The sequence below is a fragment of the Penicillium chermesinum genome, assembly GCF_028974085.1.
Source record: "Penicillium chermesinum strain IBT 19713 chromosome Unknown utg000002l:1.0-5270490.0:1.0-5274688.0, whole genome shotgun sequence".
Taxonomy (NCBI): domain Eukaryota; kingdom Fungi; phylum Ascomycota; class Eurotiomycetes; order Eurotiales; family Aspergillaceae; genus Penicillium; species Penicillium chermesinum.
Window position 1 is genome coordinate 3,301,610 of NW_026695312.1, and position 19,969 is coordinate 3,321,578.

At 51.0% G+C, this 19,969-nt stretch overlaps 6 protein-coding genes across 6 annotated transcripts; 3 read left to right on the forward strand and 3 right to left on the reverse strand.

Moving 5' to 3' along the window:
* Nucleotides 1–1,947: 1,947 nt before the first annotated feature.
* Nucleotides 1,948–3,553, reverse strand: N7468_002091 (senescence-associated domain-containing protein; the record flags this gene model as incomplete). Its single annotated transcript, XM_058471388.1, has 2 exons — nt 1,948–2,849; nt 2,920–3,553. 2 exons carry the CDS (start codon nt 3,551–3,553, stop codon nt 1,948–1,950), a joined length of 1,536 nt encoding a protein of 511 aa, XP_058334529.1.
* A 914-nt stretch (nt 3,554–4,467) lies between these two features.
* Nucleotides 4,468–6,770, forward strand: dus3 (tRNA dihydrouridine synthase DUS3; the record flags this gene model as incomplete). The annotated part of the gene is made up of 4 exons (XM_058471389.1): nt 4,468–4,677; nt 4,726–5,083; nt 5,115–6,621; nt 6,689–6,770. The coding sequence occupies 4 exons, from the start codon at nt 4,468–4,470 to the stop codon at nt 6,768–6,770; spliced, it is 2,157 nt and encodes a 718-aa protein (XP_058334530.1).
* Nucleotides 6,771–7,221: 451 nt separating this feature from the next.
* On the forward strand, nt 7,222–8,141 carry N7468_002093 (putative BAP31 domain protein; the record flags this gene model as incomplete). The annotated part of the gene is made up of 4 exons (XM_058471390.1): nt 7,222–7,242; nt 7,402–7,536; nt 7,591–7,694; nt 7,760–8,141. 4 exons carry the CDS (start codon nt 7,222–7,224, stop codon nt 8,139–8,141), a joined length of 642 nt encoding a protein of 213 aa, XP_058334531.1.
* A 514-nt stretch (nt 8,142–8,655) lies between these two features.
* mdm12 (ERMES complex subunit MDM12) lies at nt 8,656–9,925 on the reverse strand (the record flags this gene model as incomplete). Its single annotated transcript, XM_058471391.1, has 2 exons — nt 8,656–9,400; nt 9,456–9,925. 2 exons carry the CDS (start codon nt 9,923–9,925, stop codon nt 8,656–8,658), a joined length of 1,215 nt encoding a protein of 404 aa, XP_058334532.1.
* A 1,425-nt stretch (nt 9,926–11,350) lies between these two features.
* Nucleotides 11,351–11,695, reverse strand: N7468_002095 (uncharacterized protein; the record flags this gene model as incomplete). Its single annotated transcript, XM_058471392.1, has 1 exon — nt 11,351–11,695. The coding sequence occupies one exon, from the start codon at nt 11,693–11,695 to the stop codon at nt 11,351–11,353; it is 345 nt and encodes a 114-aa protein (XP_058334533.1).
* A 2,858-nt stretch (nt 11,696–14,553) lies between these two features.
* Nucleotides 14,554–14,835, forward strand: N7468_002096 (uncharacterized protein; the record flags this gene model as incomplete). Its single annotated transcript, XM_058471393.1, has 1 exon — nt 14,554–14,835. One exon carries the CDS (start codon nt 14,554–14,556, stop codon nt 14,833–14,835), a length of 282 nt encoding a protein of 93 aa, XP_058334534.1.
* Between the last annotated feature and the right edge of the window lie 5,134 nt (nt 14,836–19,969).

Sequence of the window (19,969 nt, forward strand, 5' to 3'; positions counted from 1 at the left end):
AGAGGTCGATTGATTCCGATTGAAGAGTCTCCAGTGCTCCATGCTAATCACAACAATGGTTCACGAAGATCAAAAGTCTAGTCATAAATTTAGAAGCATCTTGGTATGTTCTTCCACGAAACAAATCAGAGAGGAAAATAGGGGGGGGCTTGCGACCGGCTGTTTCGAGTTGCTGGAGTTGGCAAAAAGTGGGTTCTGCTTGCTAGCACCGACGATCGTCATTAGGCCAGCTACGGCGTACACCATCGCGATCTTTTGGGGCATTAGGATCTCAGTTCTCTAGATCTTCAAGTTGCCATGCAAAACACATCTCTGTTTCTGCTTCAGGCCCATTGCCAATTCCCGCTCATGGCCCGGTTCTCAACCTCCTCTCTCCCCTAAACAAGATGAACGTGGCTCCCCGGCAACAAGCGGTAAACACGCCCAAACCGGGATGTTGACACTGGCCTATGCTCTGGTTCTTGACCCTAAGTCCATTTCTAGATAATGATAGGCCTGGTGCAAAACAGGCCTTCCTCACCACCAATCACGGCCCAATTGATTGGGTACTTTGTGACACTCTCAAGCTTCACAGATCGGAAAAAGTCTCGTTTCACCGCAATCCATGGTTGAGCATCGGCTTGACCCAGGGGTTGGCCCGCATTTGGCTGTTTATTCTGTCACATCCAATGGTTCAGCGAATCCCAGGGCTGGACCCAATCTTTAATACCTAAGGCGCCGTAATTCCTAGGATCCACGGACAGCAGCAATCTAAGGACCTCGGGAGGGTTTCCATTGCTCGCGGCTGGTTCCTGGATTGGGGAGGGCTGGGCGCTAAAGCCTAGGTCTTCGATGGGAACTAGCCTGCTCCTCTCCAAATGCTCCACCGCGGCACGATTACTTACTCCTCGGTATTCCAGCCGGTTAATCGCATGCGGACCTTCACACCATTCAGAGGTCTCATCCTATCAACTCTATGATCTCCGTCCATCTGCAATGTCGGTGTAGACTAGTCCCTTGCCACCCCCAAAATTCAACCTAAGAGATCAACCACTGCGTCTTGCTGACAAGCCTCATTGGGTGCGTCTGTGGGTCGGCCAACTGTCAAGCGGCTGATGCGTTGGCTGACTGCCCATATCTAACACTCTCATCCAATCGAGACCCCATCGAGCTCGACGGCGGCAACAGATGTTCCAATAGCCACTCACCCAATGACATACGTCTGCTAGACTCGCTTCCCGATGGGGTTCGGACTGGATGGGAGATATGAAATCGCCGAAATGTGCTGTTCCACCCCGGCCGAAACTTTGATCTCTCAACCAATCGCGCGTGCGGCTAGCTCCGGAGGTGGTACCCGTGGAGGATACTTTATGATGGATGAGCTAGAGTGGAAAACCTGCTTCTCTGCATACCGGTAGATGAGTCACGTGTGATAGTGTGACTCCGTATGCTAACTAAGAGAGTTTAGTTAGTTCAACGGCCATAGGCAGAATTCGCCATGGTTTGCTTTCGCTCATTTCGCGGTCGCCAAGTTACTGTCAAGGAATGTTGACTGGGACTGTCAGCGACCGTCAGTATGTGGGATCAATTCCAACAGTATAACTTTATAGAGTTCGAAGGGTTGGCAGTAGATTTGGGATATTCTGGATAAGGTCTTTGAAGACTCCAGAGTTGTCCGAAAAGTCCGGGTAGACTAGGCAAAACTAAAGCTTAATAGCATGAAATTAGCAGTAAAGACAAACAAGCCGAGTCAAGCCACCGTTCTTTGCTACCACTAGTTTGAATTATAGCGCAGCACACAGCTCATAGCCTTTCATCCACTTGCGAAATTCGCAAGAAAGCCCATTAAGCACTGGTATTTGGGCAAAAATAAACATACAGGCAAACTGGCACCCAGATTAAGGGGGTCCCGCTACCAAAGGCATGAAATGCACTTGCCATAGAAAATGTTCAATCATGATTACTTCGCTAATATTGTTCTGCCATTCTACCGCTTTCCCCCAGACATGGCCGTCCCGCCCAGTGATGTAGTGCCTGGGGCACCATATGCCGGAGGAGGTGTGGGGGTCGGCCGACCAGCATCACGGGCGCCATGGCTTGCAGGCCAGACTGGGCCATCGCGGCCTGGGCCTCGAGTGGCATTTGGCCCCCGTCGCCAGCACCGACCACAACTTGCTTGCCATCACGCATGCGACCAACAACCATGCCCTTCGCGACGGACTTGAGCATGGCCCGGCGGCTGACACCTGTAGCATCAATGTATACTAAGCCCACGTTTTTGATACCACCAGTCAGGTTAGTGGCAACTTCTCCGGCCTCGTTGCCATACTTGTGACTGATCACAGTGCTGGCTGCGGCGGAACTGGTAAGGAGCATGTTTCGTGCTCCCTCTTGAATACCGTCGGCTAATGTCGAGAAAGCGATCATGGACTTGTTCAGCACGCCTGGCTTGTAATCTGAAGGCGGGTTGTTGCGGTCCACGCCTTTCTTCTTGTTATCTTTGCGGGCGAGCGATGCTCCTAGGTTCTGTGCTACCTTTTCTACTTGACCAAGAGTGCGTGATGAAAGGTCTGCAGCGCCGGAGGAGAAGGTGCCAACTTTGCGAATACGTGCATGTGTAGCATCGGAGAAGGCCAATGGTTTGGCATTGGGCTTCGTCTTCTTCGTGAAACTCTCTGCTCCGCTAGTAATAGCATTGGCAAGATAGGTGGACCCCGTTACGATCAGACGCGATGCGGTGGCGGACGTCTGAACAATAGTCGAGTTTTTGTATGCAGGGTGTCGCGACATTGCTAGGTATTCTTCGGAGACATTGCTGACACTGACACGATTGCCCTCACCCTCGCCGGGGAGCTCAATACCAACAGGTCCTAGAAAGAGAAAAGATACGTTGTTAGCTCACCACAATTGATACGATGGCAATTCAGACAACCGGCTCACTCTTTGATCCCGGCTTGACGTCTGGATCCTCTACCACGTCGTAACCGTCGCCAAGCTCTCCCACGACGCTTCCGTCCTCCTCGTCTACCAGCACAATTTTTCCATGCGTATCCTTGCCACCACTAGACGATATATATCCTTCGCCCGGCGCATAATCGGCCGGGTTATACGCCGCATAGCCCTTGCTATCCGGCTTCTCTGCGGGCGGGGCCCGATCGAGGAAGGCCGTACACTGGGCGAGAATGGTCTCGAACGTGTCGATCTCGTCTTGCGTCACCTTATCAGGACCAGACCCGACGGCAGGGAATTGGATTCGAATAAAAGCACCAGCATCGGGAGCCATGTCCCAGCGAGGAATCAAGTAACTATCCGGTGGTTGATGGAACAACTGGGTCGTCGCCGGTAATGCGAGATCAAGTTCTGGAGGGAGATACAGATGAAGATAGAAGTCCTCCTCTAGTGTCTCTGCGCCTGGTGCTGTTGTTGGAGTAGAAGGTGTTGTTGGCACCATCAGCAGCGAGAGCGTTTGTGGACCCGACGGGGTCAACTCGCTTTCCTCGCCATCTTGGATGTGAAAGGCACGAATATTGTTGACGCTGAACAGCAGTCGCGGATCTTGCGTAGCGCCCGACATGGCTGTATGCTTGTTAAGTCGCGAATTTCTGCCGCGATCAAGGCCAGTGATAAGGGCCCCAGGTATTGACAGTTTGCAGTTGTATCACCGAGTCTTAGTGTAATCGAGTAGAAATAGTGGGGGATAGTGGGAGACGGGGTGGAAAGAACAGATAGTCACAAATGGAAAGACCAAAGGGAAAACAAATAATACTCCAAGCGCCAGCCAAGCCACAAGGAGGGGTCTTAGTTAAGGGCTCTGTTCCCCAAGTCTGGGCGCTTAGATAAACCTAATGGTGGGATCCATGGATGAAGTCACAGCACAGCCATAGTCCCCAGATTACACAGCCACTGCGCCACTTGTCTAACAATGTAAGGTGGGGTTGCGACACTGTGGCAAATGTTCCGCTGGTTTCTAGACATCTGACTTGCACCTACAAAGTTCAGCCACATGCGACATCTTTGACATTCCAACTTGGTATTGCATGGCGCGCTTTTTGGTGTTAGCTAACATCGCGACTACTCAGGTATCGTAAGCATAATATATACCGAATGCATTTAGTCTGAAGAGACACATCTCTAAAAGTACTCAAAGTCTTGTATTAGACACAGTTCAAACACAAATTGCACTAAGACTTGCATCAACCGAAATCACAAATAGTAATCCAAATCGATTATAGCTGTACAGTTGACATATTTCAGGCCAGAGAGCATTGGTTTAGTTGGTTTGGGTGTTCCGCACTATCTTATCGGTAAATCTTATCGGCGCGTCTTGAGATTTCTTTTGGATGAAAAATGAGCTGCAAACAAGTCAAACATGTGCTCGAATTTTTGTACCGATTGATCTCCCCGCAATATTTCCACGAGACTTTGTGAATCTCTTGGGACGATCCGATTTGATTGAGGCAAAGGTGACTCGGCTACGTTAAAATCACAATGGACTCAAGTCTGGCCCAAGGGCTGGCCGACAAGGACCTGGATAAGAAACAGCACAGTTTGAACGGATCCAATGCAAACGATGAACCTCCTACCAAAAAGGCACGACTAGATCCTTCCTCAGAAATGGATGGGTCAGAGCGCCCGCCGCGTGAGAGTGGAATTGCGCCCATCAAAAAAGAGTATATACCCCCAAGCATTCTGCTCAATGTTCGACTAGCGGGCTTACAAGAATGAAGGTTTCTAATTCCCAGCGAGCCCAAGCAACCAGCAATTGACGAGACCAATGCCGACGATGCTGCCGAGGAAGCGTCTCATATTGAACGCGAAGGCGAGTCTGGCGGCAAGAAGGACAAGAAGAAAAAGAAGCCCACGGGCCAGAACACCAACCGTAGCTTCGGCAGCTCGAGGGATGCGAAGGCTCTTTGCTTGTCTCGAGCATTTTCTCCCGAGTTTTCGCCAAAGGAGTGTACCTACGGAGATAAATGCCGTATGGAGCATGACTTACGGGTCTATCTGACAGAGCACAAGCGCGAGAACCTTACAACCTTCAACAACCTTTGCCCTGTGTGGGATACTTTCGGGGAAGTGTCACTCCGGGTGGAAGTGCCGCCTGGTTGGCTCCCACTCGACTGAGCGGGAAACAGAAGATGGCAAGAAAGAGCTTATTCTGCTGGAGGACGATGAGCGGAAGGCGAGGTACAAGCCAAGGGTTCCATTCGCCTCTGAAGATGGGCTTGTCAATATTATTTCTGCGGAAGACAAGCTCGCGCTTTCTCGCAAGCGAGATGAACTCACTCGCGCGAACGCCGTTACCCAGTGGCTTAACACGGTTTCAAAGGAGCTAGAAAGAGAGATGCAAGGTAGAGGAGAGCAGAAGGAAGGCGAGGATACTCCAACCAACGATGCCGACGAGGCCAAGGAAGTGCGAGAAGAACAACGAGCGACGTACACTGAACCGCCATTCTTGCCCTCTGAGAAACGCCGCATCTATTTCGGTCCTGAGACTCCAACACTCGCCCCTCTGACGACTCAGGGTAACTTGCCATTCCGACGACTATGTACTGATCTCGGTGCCCAGTTCACCTACTCTGAGATGGCCCTAAGCTTGCCATTGATTCAAGGTCAGAAGTCTGAGTGGACTCTACTGAAAGCCCATGAGTCGGAAATGCTTCCTCCAACCATTACCTCCGGGGAGAACGTCGTTCAAGGATATGACAACTCTAAAGATATGAAGTTCGGCGCTCAGATCGCTGGAAACAAGCCATGGCAGGTCCTCAAGGCAACAGAGGCTCTGTCAAAGTACACTCCTAATTTGCGTGTCATCGATCTCAATTGTGGGTGTCCCATCGAGCTGTTATTCCGTGAAGGTGCCGGCTCTGCCCTCCTTGATCACCAATCTAAGCTGGAGAAGATGCTTCGGGGTATGAATATGGTCTCCCAAGAGATCCCCATCACTGTCAAAATTCGAATGGGAACCAAGGACAACTCCCCAACGGCACAAAAGCTTATTGAACGCCTCGTTATGGGTGGGCACGAATCAAACCGGCTTGAGGTTGGCCCTCCGGGTGTTGCCGCTATTACGCTTCATGGGCGAAGCCGACAGCAGCGATATACACGTCAGGCAGACTGGAGCTACATTGCGGAGTGTTCGGCCCTGATCAAGCGCATGAACGAGACAAACGCTTCAATTACCGACACTATCCGCCAACCCGATGCTCGGTACCTGCCCAATGGAGGCAAGACCTATTTCCTCGGCAATGGTGATTGTATTTCGCACATTGACTACGACGAGCACATCCGCAATGCTGGTGTGGATTCGGTCATGGTGGGACGCGGTGCCCTGATTAAGCCTTGGATCTTCGAGGAAATCCAGACGGGGCAGTACCTGGACAAGTCTGCAACGGAGCGTCTCGCATACGTCGAGAAATTCGCCAAGTATGGGCTTGAGGCTTGGGGATCAGATGAGTATGGCATTGGCACGACCCGCCGCTTCCTGCTTGAGTGGCTCAGCTTTACCTATCGATATGTTCCGCTCGGGATCCTAGAGTATCTTCCTCCTCGTATCAACGATCGCCCCAGGGCCTGGCGCGGACGTAACGAGTTGGAGACTCTTATGGGCAGTGGGAACTACAAGGATTGGATCAAGATCACGTAAGCCAAGCACATTTTCTTTGCTATTCTCTTTCTCGTGAGCATGATAAACTAATATTTCTCTAAGTGAGATGTTCCTTGGCCCAGCACACCCGGATTTCAAGTTCGAGCCGAAGCACAAGTCCAACGCCTACGAGGCCGAGGGCTAAGATGATAAAAAGTCAATAGAATCAAAAGATATTCGTATTCAAAGAGATTCGCATTCATAAATCTCAGAGTAAATGCCCAATCGTAAAATGTTTTGAAGCAGTGGGTGAATAGAGCTGCCTATATGATCACGTGCGGAATCTATCGATGACGTCCACGCCGTGAGCAGGGAACTTCCCCCATAAAAAGAGGCTTTGTTCAACTTGCCAACTTTCACCAGCTGGCCCCAATTCTGTTTGCTGCCTAACTACCAGCAGAGCATTCCAGATTTCCTCTCTACATCTACTTGGCTTCTGCCTGTCTTCGCTCTGATATCCGTCTCGCTAGTTTTCTGTTTACACAAGCTAGCTTGTGTCAGAGCTCCGAGTCCCCAGCAACCAACCCCACTTACCCCTGTTCCTCATCCACAGATTTTGCCGTTGAGGGCCAATTCAGAACTTCAATCCAGTCAAAATGACTCTCTATTACAGTCTTGTATGTGGCAACCCTCTGTATCCAGCCTTCTCTCCGTGCGACCGGTGGGCTGTTGCAGATTAGCTGCTAGCACCAGCTCATCCAGAATGTGCCGACCCAGCAATTTTGTGACAACGTTTCCTGTATTAAGCGCCATGCTAACAAACATACGATGGACAGACGTTTCTTCTCTTGGTGTTTGAGATGGCGGTCTTCATGGCCCTCATTGTGCCTCTGCCATTCACCATCAAGCGGAAGCTCTTCGCCTTCATTTCGGAGAGCCCGATCGTAGCCAAACTCCAATATGGCCTGAAGGTGAGCTCCGCAAAGCGCCGCCTACTGCATCATGCATTGACTTACATGTCTCAGATAACCTTTATCTTCATCCTCATCCTGTTCATTGACAGCGTTAACCGCGTCTTCCGAGTGCAGCAGGAGCTGTCTGCATTCTCGAAGGAAGGCAACGGGATCGGGTACGCTCCCCGAAAGTTCCTCGCCCGAACCGTTCGTACAATGCTAACAAATCCGCCTTGAATAGCGCCGCCCACCTCGGGACCGACCGCATGGAGGTTCAAGCCCGCAAGTTCTACTCCCAGCGGAACATGTACCTTTGCGGTTTCACCCTGTTCCTCTCTCTGATCCTCAACCGCACTTACACCATGATCCTGGAGGTCCTGCGCCTTGAGGACCGTGTCAAGCTGCTCGAGGGTGACAAGCGCGCTGGTGGCAAGGATTCTGCTCGCGTCGCCGAGGCTGGCTCCCTCGGTGAGATTGGTCGCTTGAAGAAGGAGCTCGAGGCCAAGGACCGCGATATCGAGACCCTGAAGAAGCAGGCTGAGGGCCTGTCTTCTGAGTACTACAAGCTCGGTGACCAGGTTTCTGGTAATAAGGGTGATAAGAACGAAAAGAAGGGCCAGTAGAGGAAGCCATTTTCCTTGGTCAAAAAGGACTGTTTCGAGCCAATTGTGGTGTGCTTTTATGCCTCTGTGCTTCTAAGCTGTCCCTCACGTACTTGTTTCGAAGCGGCTTTTCTCAATGACATGCTCTTCACTTCTTGATTGAAGACTTATGGTTGCCTACCTCGCCGAGTGCTGACCTGCACGGTATGCTTTTGTTTGAGTGCATCGAGTCTCAAGCCGTTCACGGTTTCAACTGGACGAAGTCTAGTTTTCGAAAAAGAAGCTTTGAATTTTCTCTTTCTGTCGCTTGTCTTGTTAAAGATACTCTCAAAGAGTTTGCGGATGATGTTTTATTTGACATCGCCTCATCTTCCCCTCTTGTTTTTTTAAGTTGGACCAGGTTACTGTGCATTGCAGATAATTTTCTCGGGTCATAACATCATTGCAATTATCAAGTTCTGTAGTTGTACAATATTTGACCATTCAAAGGGGATTCAATCCTAGGATATCCATTCCAATTCTCCTAGGGTCAGTCCTAGATAAGAAAAGTCCAGAAGCTGGGGTATACGAGTTCCTCCTCAAAGATCCGCCGCACCTGAGCAAGTACGAAGCGCTCCACTTTGCCAACGTTCTTCAGCATTTGCTTCCCCTCTTCCTTCCGCCCGATCTCACTCTCCACCCGGATCTCCTGCAGCAACCCGCCCTGCCGCTTCTGGTCACTCCCAGACCGGGACCGCCCGTCATCGCTGGGATTCCGACTCCCCTGGTCCTGGGCTTCCGAGCCGAGCAGCGCATCCGCATCTTCCGGCGAGAGGAAACAAAAGTGCACACGTTTGCGAATGTACGCGACCACAGCGACTCCGTCGAACGTGATCCCTGTAACGTTGAGCTTGAGCGGCAGCCCCACGAAGCTGGGCATGGGGTAGTCCAGGAGGATTTCGGCTGTAAGTGACATACGCACGTCCCCGGCGTACTTCACGTGGCACAAGATCTGGAAATCTTCGGGGCGGCGCTCGCGCATGCGCGGCGGGATGGGGGCGGAAGGGTCGATGGTTTGCTCGGTGGAGGGCTGGGGAATGTCGGCTGGATCTGGAGCATTTTGGTTTGATCCGCTGCTGCCAGTTTGGGCGATGGATGGGTGTGAGGGGTGAGTGTTTGCGGTCGAGGGTCGTGAGGCGGAGGTGGTGGTGTCGAGTTCGGGGTCTGGCCGTTGGGGTGGGCGAGGTCGTGGGCGATTAGCTTGAGCTAATGGCGGCTCAGGCCAACCGTTTGCAAATTGGCTACTCCCCGCGATGGCTGCAAGGGGGGGTTTGAGATCCTGAGAGGCCTCCAAACGACATCAGATGGTGGCCAAGGGTGGACGTGCCGCCTGGGATGCCGGGGGTCCCTGCGCGGGGCAGGAAGTGCGGATTGAGGTGGTCCCCAAGGGGTAATGGGTATCGCAGGGCGGAAGGCTGGAACGCTTCACCGGGGTATGGGGGATGGCTGTGAGGGCTATGAGCGTGGTTCAATTGCAGGCCATCGTCATAGTCAGAGTGAGACCACTGCTCTGAAAGCTCCTCTGATGTTGCGGACGTATCATCGTCATCTTCTTCGTAGAAATCGGCGAATGGTTCGCAGAAGTCTTTGATCTCGAAGTCGGGGGCAATTGTTCCAAACTCGAAGGAATGTACTTGGACTGAGCGGATAAAGCGTGGCAGAGGTACTTGCTGGAACTTGTCGTGGACAAATGCGCGAATCCGCTCCGCTAGGGCTTCACCGTCCGGGCCAGAGGTGGCCGCCGCCCAGTCGACTTCGATGGACATCACATATGCGGAGATGACCTCGTCGTTCCAGTTCCACGATCCTGGTATACGCGGGAGAGAAGAAGCGCCAGAGGCGAAACCCGGTTAACGCGGGACCACGTGATTTGCAACGACGCCGTAGATCGACCACGCAACGTGACGCAAAGCAATTCAAGTCTACTCCGTACTCCGTACAAGAGCTTTTGAACTTTAATTCACGCAGTGCTGATTGGCCAGAGAGGAATTTCACTAAGATCATTGGACATGGTTGATTCTTGGGCCAACGCCGCTGGTCCGTGCCTGCAGTCCTGTTCAAGTTTAGTGGCCCCTCTGCCGCCGAGCAAGTCTGGTTCTAGCTTGAGCGACCAACTGCCCTTATTAAGTTTCGACAGGTCAAGGGATAGAGCGTCAATGAGCATGCTGGTTCATGTGATTCCGGACTCTAGGAAAGGAAGACCATCAACTTCAAGCATCAACGTCCGCCATGCAAATCAGCTTTTCAAAAAGGAACCTTGCGCAGCGTCAATCTATGGTATGGCTTCAATCACCGAATCGATAGAGCTCCGCATTCTCCGAGAAGTGGCCGGATAGCATCCGCGGCCCCAAGACCAAGATTATGGCCCCGGGGCGCTTTATCGCCCCGCTCGCTAGGGTATTGAGGCCCATCCCCTCTCTACTGTCCTCCGCCCTCCCCTATTTTACCCTCTCCCCTACCTCCTTTACTGCCTGTATAACCGGCCCTAATACCCCGACCACTTATCAATTCAAATCTAGGATGGTTCAAATGATTGGAGACGACCACTAATTCTCAATGGATGCTATTAAGGGTATTCTCTTGTCTAATGCCGTTCTATCATAGCCCCAGCTAGGAGTCAGTCACTCGGTAGGTAGCTTTTAGAGGCACCTTATCCATTTAATTAGTATTCCTTCGTCTTCTGTAGGACTTGGAATGGATCTCGAGATATAGGGGGCCAATAACAGGTCATGCTTGTCCAGTACAGTACACGGATCGAGGCTGAACACGCCCATGTCGAGCTGTTAAGTCGAAAAAAATGACGTACTATTAACTGGATCTGGTAAATCACAGGTCGGTACTTTACAAAGCCGTCTTCAAGACCAGATCAAAAAGAGAGACACAATCGAATCCAGCATAAGACGAAAGGGGGGAAAAAAGGCTAAAAGAAGGAAAAGCTCCACAATCACAGGCACAGCACGAGAAAACTATCCCTTGGATCCACAATATGCGGGTATGATCTATAGGCGCAGGTGTTGGAACTTATGGCCATGGAGATTGGCTCTTCGGCTGATGCCTACATGGCCAGACCGTGCCTGCGGAGATAGTGTTAGAGGCTCTGAAAAACCCTATCCAAGCGAGCGCCTGCTCAAAGAGACGGTAGACCGAGTACCACAAACCTTGGAGTTGGGAATCGCTTGTTTCTTGTCATTTCACTCGTGTAGAGGGCAGTTGTAGCCAGTTCGCCTGCGGTGGTATTCCTTCACGCCATTGCATTCTGGCGTGCCCTTCTTCGCGCAGGGGATAACACCTCCCTCGGCGACGGTGCAGCCGCAGTCGTATTCGAAAATGTACACGGAACACATCTTTTCGGTGGAATTGAGGACCGAATTAGAAAACTCGCAGAAGGAGAAGAGAAATAGTGAGTTCGGAGTATATCCCAAGGACTTGGAGTGAAGATGTAGAGGAACGGTTTGGAGTAGTAGAAGGTTGATTGTTGAATGGCTTGGATTTAGTAAAAGGAAGAAGGGGCTCAGGGCCAGCTTTATATCGAGCATCCTCGAATATCTATCAAAATGAAGTGACTACGCCCGCTGTGCATACGGAGAACAAAGACACCAACCCCTCGACAGGACAGAGGCAACAATCAGTCTGCCACCGTTCTGTTGGGCCCCCTCTTCGCCTCTGCGCAGGACTTATTGCTGAGCGATATGCATCCCGAGAGTTGGCGGTCACTCGCAAAGGTGACGAGAACAAAGAGGGGAAGGCCGAGAGCAAGATCGAGTCTCTGCGCGCGGACGATGCCAACAATACAGACATGATGGCGGTTATGTGGATCATCGGGGAGGGGCGCACCTGGTGAGCTTTTGCAAAGTGCGCAGCGAACTGTTGATCAGGGCGATTACTCCAATCTGCTTTAGAGTTCTGTTAGCTACTCACAGGCCAGCCTTGACATCATTCCGTAGGACCCGCGCCAAATCCGCGACTCGTATCTCGACCAACAGGTGCACCCACCGGCCCCTTCGACGAATAGAGTGGCACATCACACCCAACACTGCGCGAACAAAGAGCAAGGCACATATCATTTAGCTCACCTGACATGTACAGCATGTCATTTCTTGCTTTTCGCACTGGTTTGGGGCACCCGCCGCAGGCCTCGTGGAGAGCCTATGCACAGCTCTTTGGTCTTTCGGGTCCATCTTTTTCTTTTTCTTTTCTTTTTTTTCTTTACCCTACTTCCAGAAGGGGGGCCATGTGGTGTCCCGGAGCCGGGGGGAGAGGGGGAGGAAGTTCCTCCCCCAGGGCTGTGTTGGTTGATTTGGTCCTATGATATTAGAGAGAAATGGAATAGTCGAAAATAATAAATAAATAAATAAATAAATGTGGACCAATTAGGGAAAATTTTAGTAGACGGGGACCGTGGTCTGGATGGCGGCTGCGACCAATCACCGCTCCCACGATCAATCCAAGCAACCCGTAGAACCATGGGATTGAGGATTTGCCGCTAGAACGAGGATCCGGAAGCAAAAGCTCTTGGACATTCGCAGGGGTCCTGCGGTGTTGACAACGTTGGGGGGGGGGGGGGCACCGAGGATAGACCATGTCTATCCCTCTCAAGTATGCGTCATTGGTCGAAGAAAGCGCGGTTACAACCCATGCGGCTCGAGCAGTTGGTGATGGGAGTTTAGACTTTGCAAAGGCTGTGCTATCGCAGGTCGATGTTGCTTGGTGGTAATCTTAGACGAACAAGAAAGCTCGAAAAGCCGGTGCTAAGAAGGACCACCTGTCATATCTGGGATAGCAAGCTCCTGTGCGCTCATGTTGGGTTGATGGGGCCTGGCAATGGAGCCGCCGAGAAGTCATTAAAACAACGGTGGATTCTGGGCCTATAGACCCCTCTGGGGCCTGACTAACAGGCGAGGGAATTGCAGGAGCGGCGCAGTCGAGCTCATTTAACGAAACTGCTGGAACTGTGCTGTTGTGCCTTGCGAGTCCGGGTGATGGGGACGGCAGCACAGAGCGACCAAGCACAGCGTCTCCACAGGTCCCTGGCACAGTTTAAGCGCTGTTGGTCTCTCAACCTTTCGAAGATCTTGTCGCTAAGGATCCCCAATTTCCTCATTTTCAGGGGAGAACAAAGGGAAACAAAATGGACTTGTCGCAGGGCGCAACATAACACGTGACGGTGCTCCAGAGGACGATGTTTGTTAGGATTTCCAACCTGATCAGCCTGTGCCCCATGCGGACCCCGGGGAAGCGACCGGAGAACCCTCTCCTCTCTGCGACATTTTACAAAATTATTTCTACGAGATGCTCCGTCGGATATGAACAGCGGTCTCAAATCTTTTCTCACATGGGATTGTTCTGCTGCGTACTTGTTCGGCGACAAATAAGCACGCGAGTTGAACGGCATCTTTGCTCTAGGGATCTCGAGACACGCGGTCGCAGCGTCTATGATGTCACCTACCGTATCATTGTTCTGCTTCTAGCCAAAGATCACGTATTCTTCCGAGGGAAAGGAAAACCTACTCGGAGATTGGCTGAGTATGATCTATGGCATGCGAGAAACAGCCTTCGAAATGCGGATACAATCGGGATGATCTAGCGGGGGACAAGTCAGCACCTATGCCCCCAGATGCGGAGTAACACTTTGTCTCCCACCATACACGGAAAGGGGGCCCCCGTTGGCCTGTGAAATTCCTTCTGCTTGGCCCCTCATCCTGGAAATCTGCGGATAAGCGGATCTTCCGAGGCTTTCATTGACTTTCGGCTTGCCGCGGGGCGATCCCAGTGAACAGAAAGTTCAAATTGCGCAATGGGGTGGCTAAAACTCCTCTAGCAGGGGGTTCAACGCCAAGAAGAGAGTGGTATCCTCCGTGTCTTGTCTGGGAATGAATCGCCTGGGTTGGTACCGGTGTGACCCCAGACAGCCCAAATTCCAGAGCCAAGAGGGGCGAAATTGGCGAAGAATTAGGGAGGCAGAACGATAGCTGCAAGATAAACCGATAGCCCTATCTTGGCCGGTCAGACCCCTCCCCCCTTTCGGAGTATTGTGCTTTCTTTTTCTGGGTCAAGGCATCTAAGTGGGCGAAAGGGGGTTTTATCAGCTTGTTCGGAATTACCTATTACAACCGATTATCGCGGGGAGGCTTGCTCCTACGCAAGTTCGGGTATCCACCCTCCACCCAAGCTGAGATACGCTAGATCGACATCCTCGTGCATCATTGAGATACCCCTCGGTCTCTCGGTCAGATATAAAGGAGGCCGAATTTCCCTGTTTCGGCTCACTTTTTTTTCCACCTCTAGCCCGCTGCCTTACGCTCTACCAAAGCCTAAACTTTTCCAGTTTACCCATCTCGAGGCATCCGCATTATAGAGACTCCCACGCTTTGCCATACAAAGAAAACTGCCTACAATGTACACCTACACTCCCACCAGCCGCTTCCTCGTCCTCTCGGTCCCTTCATCGGCCCCCTTCCACCCAGGCAACAAGTTCCTGGTCCTGTCACCTACCGAGTCAACTCCTGACATGCGCGGCTACGACGAAGAAGTCCTGACCGAGGCTACCGCTGTCGACGCTCACTCCAAATTGCACCGCGCTGACAGCACTTCGTCCACCTCGTCGGCTGTATCGGACATTCACCCGAGTGGCTACCTATTCCTGGGCAACACCAAGTCCCGCCGTGCTTCTCAATAGAGCAGCATCCACCTCGTCCTTGTCATTTCTGTGTTCTATTCCCACTAGCGATCTATACTTCTTTTTTTTTTTCCTAGCCCAAGGATCACTATGTTCTATTCTCCCGTTGGTTTACGAAGGATCAACCAAGGTTCATCCCAAAAGGGATCTGAAGGAAAGCAATAGGGGCGTTAGCGGCGCTATCTGATTCGGTTGATTTGATGCATGAATTGGGAAACCAAGATTAGGCCAATTTGCAATACCACTTGAAATTCCCACGTCCTCTAGTCCACTACCACATACTCCGTAATGCCCAGACAATAAGCAGCTCCTGATGCGAGGGAGGAGATCCTGAATACCTGCCAAGTAACGCCAAGTGGACGCGCTGAAGATCCGCCAAGGCCGGTGTTTGATATGCCTTGGCTCTGGGGCTGAGGTCATGTTGCACAGCCAAGATTGATTCACGAAGATCTCCAGATCCTTTCTTTTTTGTTAACCTTGCCAAGTCGGCTTCTACTCATTCCTGTTACCATGCCAGCTGATAAGCTCGCATTCGCGGAATGACAATATCGTCCACGTTGATCAGCTTTCTCCTCGTATTGGTCCGCGGTCCTACGTGTCGACTGTGCTGCGTTGGTCGTGCTGCGTTGGTCGTTCGGTGAGACTGCGGTGGAGCGACGAAGGGGCCCCCTTAAAGATGGTGCCTTTCCGCCCCCCCGCACCGCTCCTTCCGCTGAAGATCTTGATGTGCAACGTTTACTATATTGCTGTCGCTGCAATCGTATCTACGTCCAATGATCTGCCTTGGTTGTAGTCACATGGCGCATGAGGTCCCTACGACTCCCACCTGATGCGTTGAATGGGGCATCGGTGAACACTGGCGTCTTCGGCGCAAGATAAGATGGGGATGATTTTTGAATAAAAGCTAAGACGGTGTTTGTTTCAAAGCTCCCTTGGCATGGTCATTCTTTAGCTCTTTCCTTTGGTCCGGCCCCTCGTTCCGACCCCTCCTTAGCGGCAGGGTGACATGAGCGCGAAGCTGCCCAGTTGACAAATATTCGGACGCCTGAATATGCAGGTCGATCCCCAATCATCGCCATGGTGGGGGTTGACATGTCCTTTTATGCAAGTCCACGTCAACGACTCATTCGAGTTTCCCTGTAGCAGTGCAAATAGTGATTTGGTGCTTGGCACGAGACTGGATATTTCCGAAGGTGTGCCCAGTGTCTTTTGTTTCGGAATATACAAGATAGGGAGGTCAGTTACCTATCAAGCCAACTTTATTCTTGTAAAAAGGGCCTTATTCATTCTTGTAGGGAGGCTTCTTGTGTCTTGTGTCTCGCGTCCCTCGAAGAAGCATTGGTCATTGTCGATCAGACGCATCTCTGGTGAGCTTTTCTTCCGGTTTTATCATTCAATGGTAGTAGGGCATGTTCGTACTAGTATCTGCACGCCAGTATACTAGTTTAACCTCATATTAAGTTCGAATCCACTGAGGCTCTTCACAGACACTTCTAGAAGCTATCGTCACATGGCCAGACACGAACTTGATAATGTCGTGCATACATATAACGGCACCGAAAGCTTACTGCGCATCTCGACAACAACTTGACGTTGAACCCACTGGCAAGCTAGTATTCGCACCTGCGACTGCATGATTAAGCCAGGTTATTACAACTTGGAATCGCCCCCTGTTCATGGATCATGAATTCGAAAACACGATAAACACATCCCGAGGGCAAATACTAGTGTCGAACCCCAAACTAAGCACATCCAGCAACTTGAACCCAAGCGCCGCCGAAATACCCCGAATCTCACCCGAGAATCTCACCCGACCTCTTGGTTCGCCCGCACCTAACTTGAGCTTCGCAACAGAGCCAACATGTCATCCATTGCAGATCCAGATGTCTAGGCAGACCCCGCATTTGTCGGGAGAAGTCGAAGGGTGACGGTGCGGGGAAATGTGAAAATGTGCGTCGGAAGAAATCGGCAAGGGACTCGGGAAACTTATTCTGGATGTCTTAGCCGGCCGGAAAACGAAGGGATAGGGGTTGCGGAGATTAGATTTGTCTGGACCTTGATCTGCATATCTAGAACAAGGTCTAGAACCTGGGGTATATCTTGCAACATGTCTTTTCATTGTTGATGACAAGTGCATGTGGCTCCGGGACTCTAATCTCCAGACAGATATCTTTGAGGAATGTTTGCCCAAAAGCTGATATACGGAGGCTGTGGCGTGATTTGTGAGGTCGTGACTTCAAAGATGTCTTCAAGAGATGTGCGAAAGAACCAGTATCTACCTAGTTAGGTATTGAAAAATGAAATGTACTGATATTTAGGCATCCATGGATACCGCTCGTACTTGTGCCAGTTTACCGAACTCACCACTACAGTCCACGACTCCACGGGTAGGAGAACGCGAAAGTGTTTACCAGCTGATCTGAAGATACTACTAGACTTCCCTTTTAGCTTCGATTAACACCAGTTTCACCGATGCTTGTGGAATACCCATATCTCGAACTTGGAGTTGAACTAGGTAAGCCTGATTTGATCTCGAATTCACCAGAGGGTTAGTACCCGTGACAATGACCGAGCTCTGGGAGTGGCATGATCATGGAAGCATTGTGAATTTCACATGCTGTCTTATTTCTCCAACCCACCCCGACAATACTTGAGTTGCGTGGTATGTGCTAGTAATGATCGTCGATACCAGTGTTGGTGAACATAAATCGCTCCTAGCTCCCTACTCGCGATCGAGTAAGCGAGCGCATCAGCTTTCCAGTGTCAATGGAGGCTAGAACGTCCAAACTGCAGATTTACCAAGATTTTTAAAACGAGAGCTAAAAAAGGAACAGAAAGAGACAGAGGCAAGACAACGACAAGCCCTTCCCCACAACGGCAGTATTCATCTTGCTCCACAAAAAGATCAGACGAGATGTATGTCAACCATAGATAACCTTGCCCCAACATCAACTCCATTGCCGTGGACACCCCAGCAGGTTCGCAGCAAACCTCCACAGCACCTGTATCTCAGGTCACGATATGGTGATCTTCCTTTTCGACAACTACTAGCCGTTGCCAATTGTTCTACTTAATTTGGCCCAGTATATGTGGACCTTCAACTTCAACCTAAATTGGAGGCCGCTCTTCCATACTACAGTATACTTTGATGATCTGGGCGTGGAGGCCCTTGCGTACGATTGACCACGTAATTTATAATAGGCTAGCCAGATAAACCAGCCACTTCGAGACCCCATTATGTTGAAATGTCAAATTGCGGAATACTGTAGTCTGTGCCAGTTATTGGCCGAGAAGGAGGCCTCCCGTACGTTTAGGAACCGAATAATCTTAGTGCTATTGGCAATAATTCATGGGAGAGTGTAGAATCGATTCATGAAGACCAACTCTAATCAATGCTTAAGTGAATTCATAGTGACGTTTGTTCTCGTAGATCGAATCCTCAACTTGACCCGAGGCGGTGGACTCCAGCGAATGGGGGACCTCTTTACAGCTCACATACCGTACTTACATGTTACATGCCAGTATTCGCCGTATCCAAAGCCGTCTATACTTATATCACTAAGACCGTTTGGAAAATGTTTCTGCGACCCGGGGAAGCTGCATCAAATTCTCCATGATCGCTCTCACATTTGCAGCTCAAGAAGTTATCACATCCGAGGTTCACAGCTTGAACAGGCGGCTGCACAGTCATCATGCCACCGAGGCATCCCCGGAAAAATTCCGAAGAGTCGCAGCGAGGTTCCTTTTCGGGAGACTCAGGCGAGCTGCTGATCGCGGACGGGGCTATCCATTTGAGGCCGCGATACGCAATCTCCCAAACTGAGGGGATTGGTGACTGCGTGTGGATGAACGGCGATCATTGGGGTATAGTCCTGTCCGCGATTCGAGGGGATACAGGCCCCGCGAGGGTCCCAAATTGGAGTAGAAAGCGGGGCGGTGTGTTCGTGTATCATTGAAACATTCAACGGGCCTAAAGAACTCCGGGCGACGCTAATTGATCGAAGGTCGACCGAATGCTTCTGCCGCGTTTCTAGCGCCAACGCCAAGACCCGTTGTTCTGGGTTCGCCACATTAGTCGGAACAGGAGAATAATCATAATTACGGGGATGGGGTGTTCGGAGAACATATAGCCATATTCCAGAAATGCTTTCTTCAAGATATATATATTAATCATAGATCATTCATATAGGTAGATAAGTTGTATAGACCGCTAGTATGGGACGATAGGACGAGAGGATTGTAGACTACAGGAGACCCGACCGGGTAATAGGATGCGCAATGGTGACCGAATGACGACTCTTTCTGGCGACCTCGGCGGATCACCATCCTTCGCCACCGGGCTTATCTGCCCCTTGCATGACCCCAGATCTGGGAGCATTTGAATCTATCCTGCAGTTTTGATATTGGGCCCTTAACGGGGTTTGTCTAGAAGAAAATAACCATGGGAATCAGCCGATTCAGAGGCGTACGATGCATCTGAATCTCGCTGGATCGCGGTCTCCACAGTCGGCAAGACATGAGATTCTCATCGGGGAATCTTCTGGCTCTGGACGGCGCTATTCAAACGCTAATCAATGGCTAGCGCATGTCGGGCGTTCCCCCAAATTTAAGGTATGGCTTAGTATGGGTAGAATAGATTGGGATCCCCTGACCTATTTTATTCTACTTACGTAGACTATACTACGTAGGGCCACGGGCAAGGCACAAGGAGAATTATTACCGTGTTTCAGCCCCGTCACGGTATTGAGCCTGCAAGCGGTAACGTCGTGGCATCATTGTACTTCTGGGTCCCCGGCATCGCATACCTCGCCCTTCCCCAGATCCCGATCTCATAGTGCACCTGCTCCTTGATAAAAGGAGTGAACTATCATGACCATCTTTCCTGAGACCGGGACCGGGTCGGTGAAGGAGCTCATCACTCCAGAGACTGAATCATATCGTGTAAGAACTACAATTTCACCAGTCCGAAGGAGCGAATGAACGATCGTTGCTCACGTGGAGCGTAATACCAGAACCGCGCTAGTCCCAACGCGGAAAAGGTGCCATTCGGCCATAGTCCTCCATCGAGCGCATCGCTACGAATACTCTCCCTCCCTTCCCAACCAGCCCTCCATCTTGTGAGCGTTAAAGCATT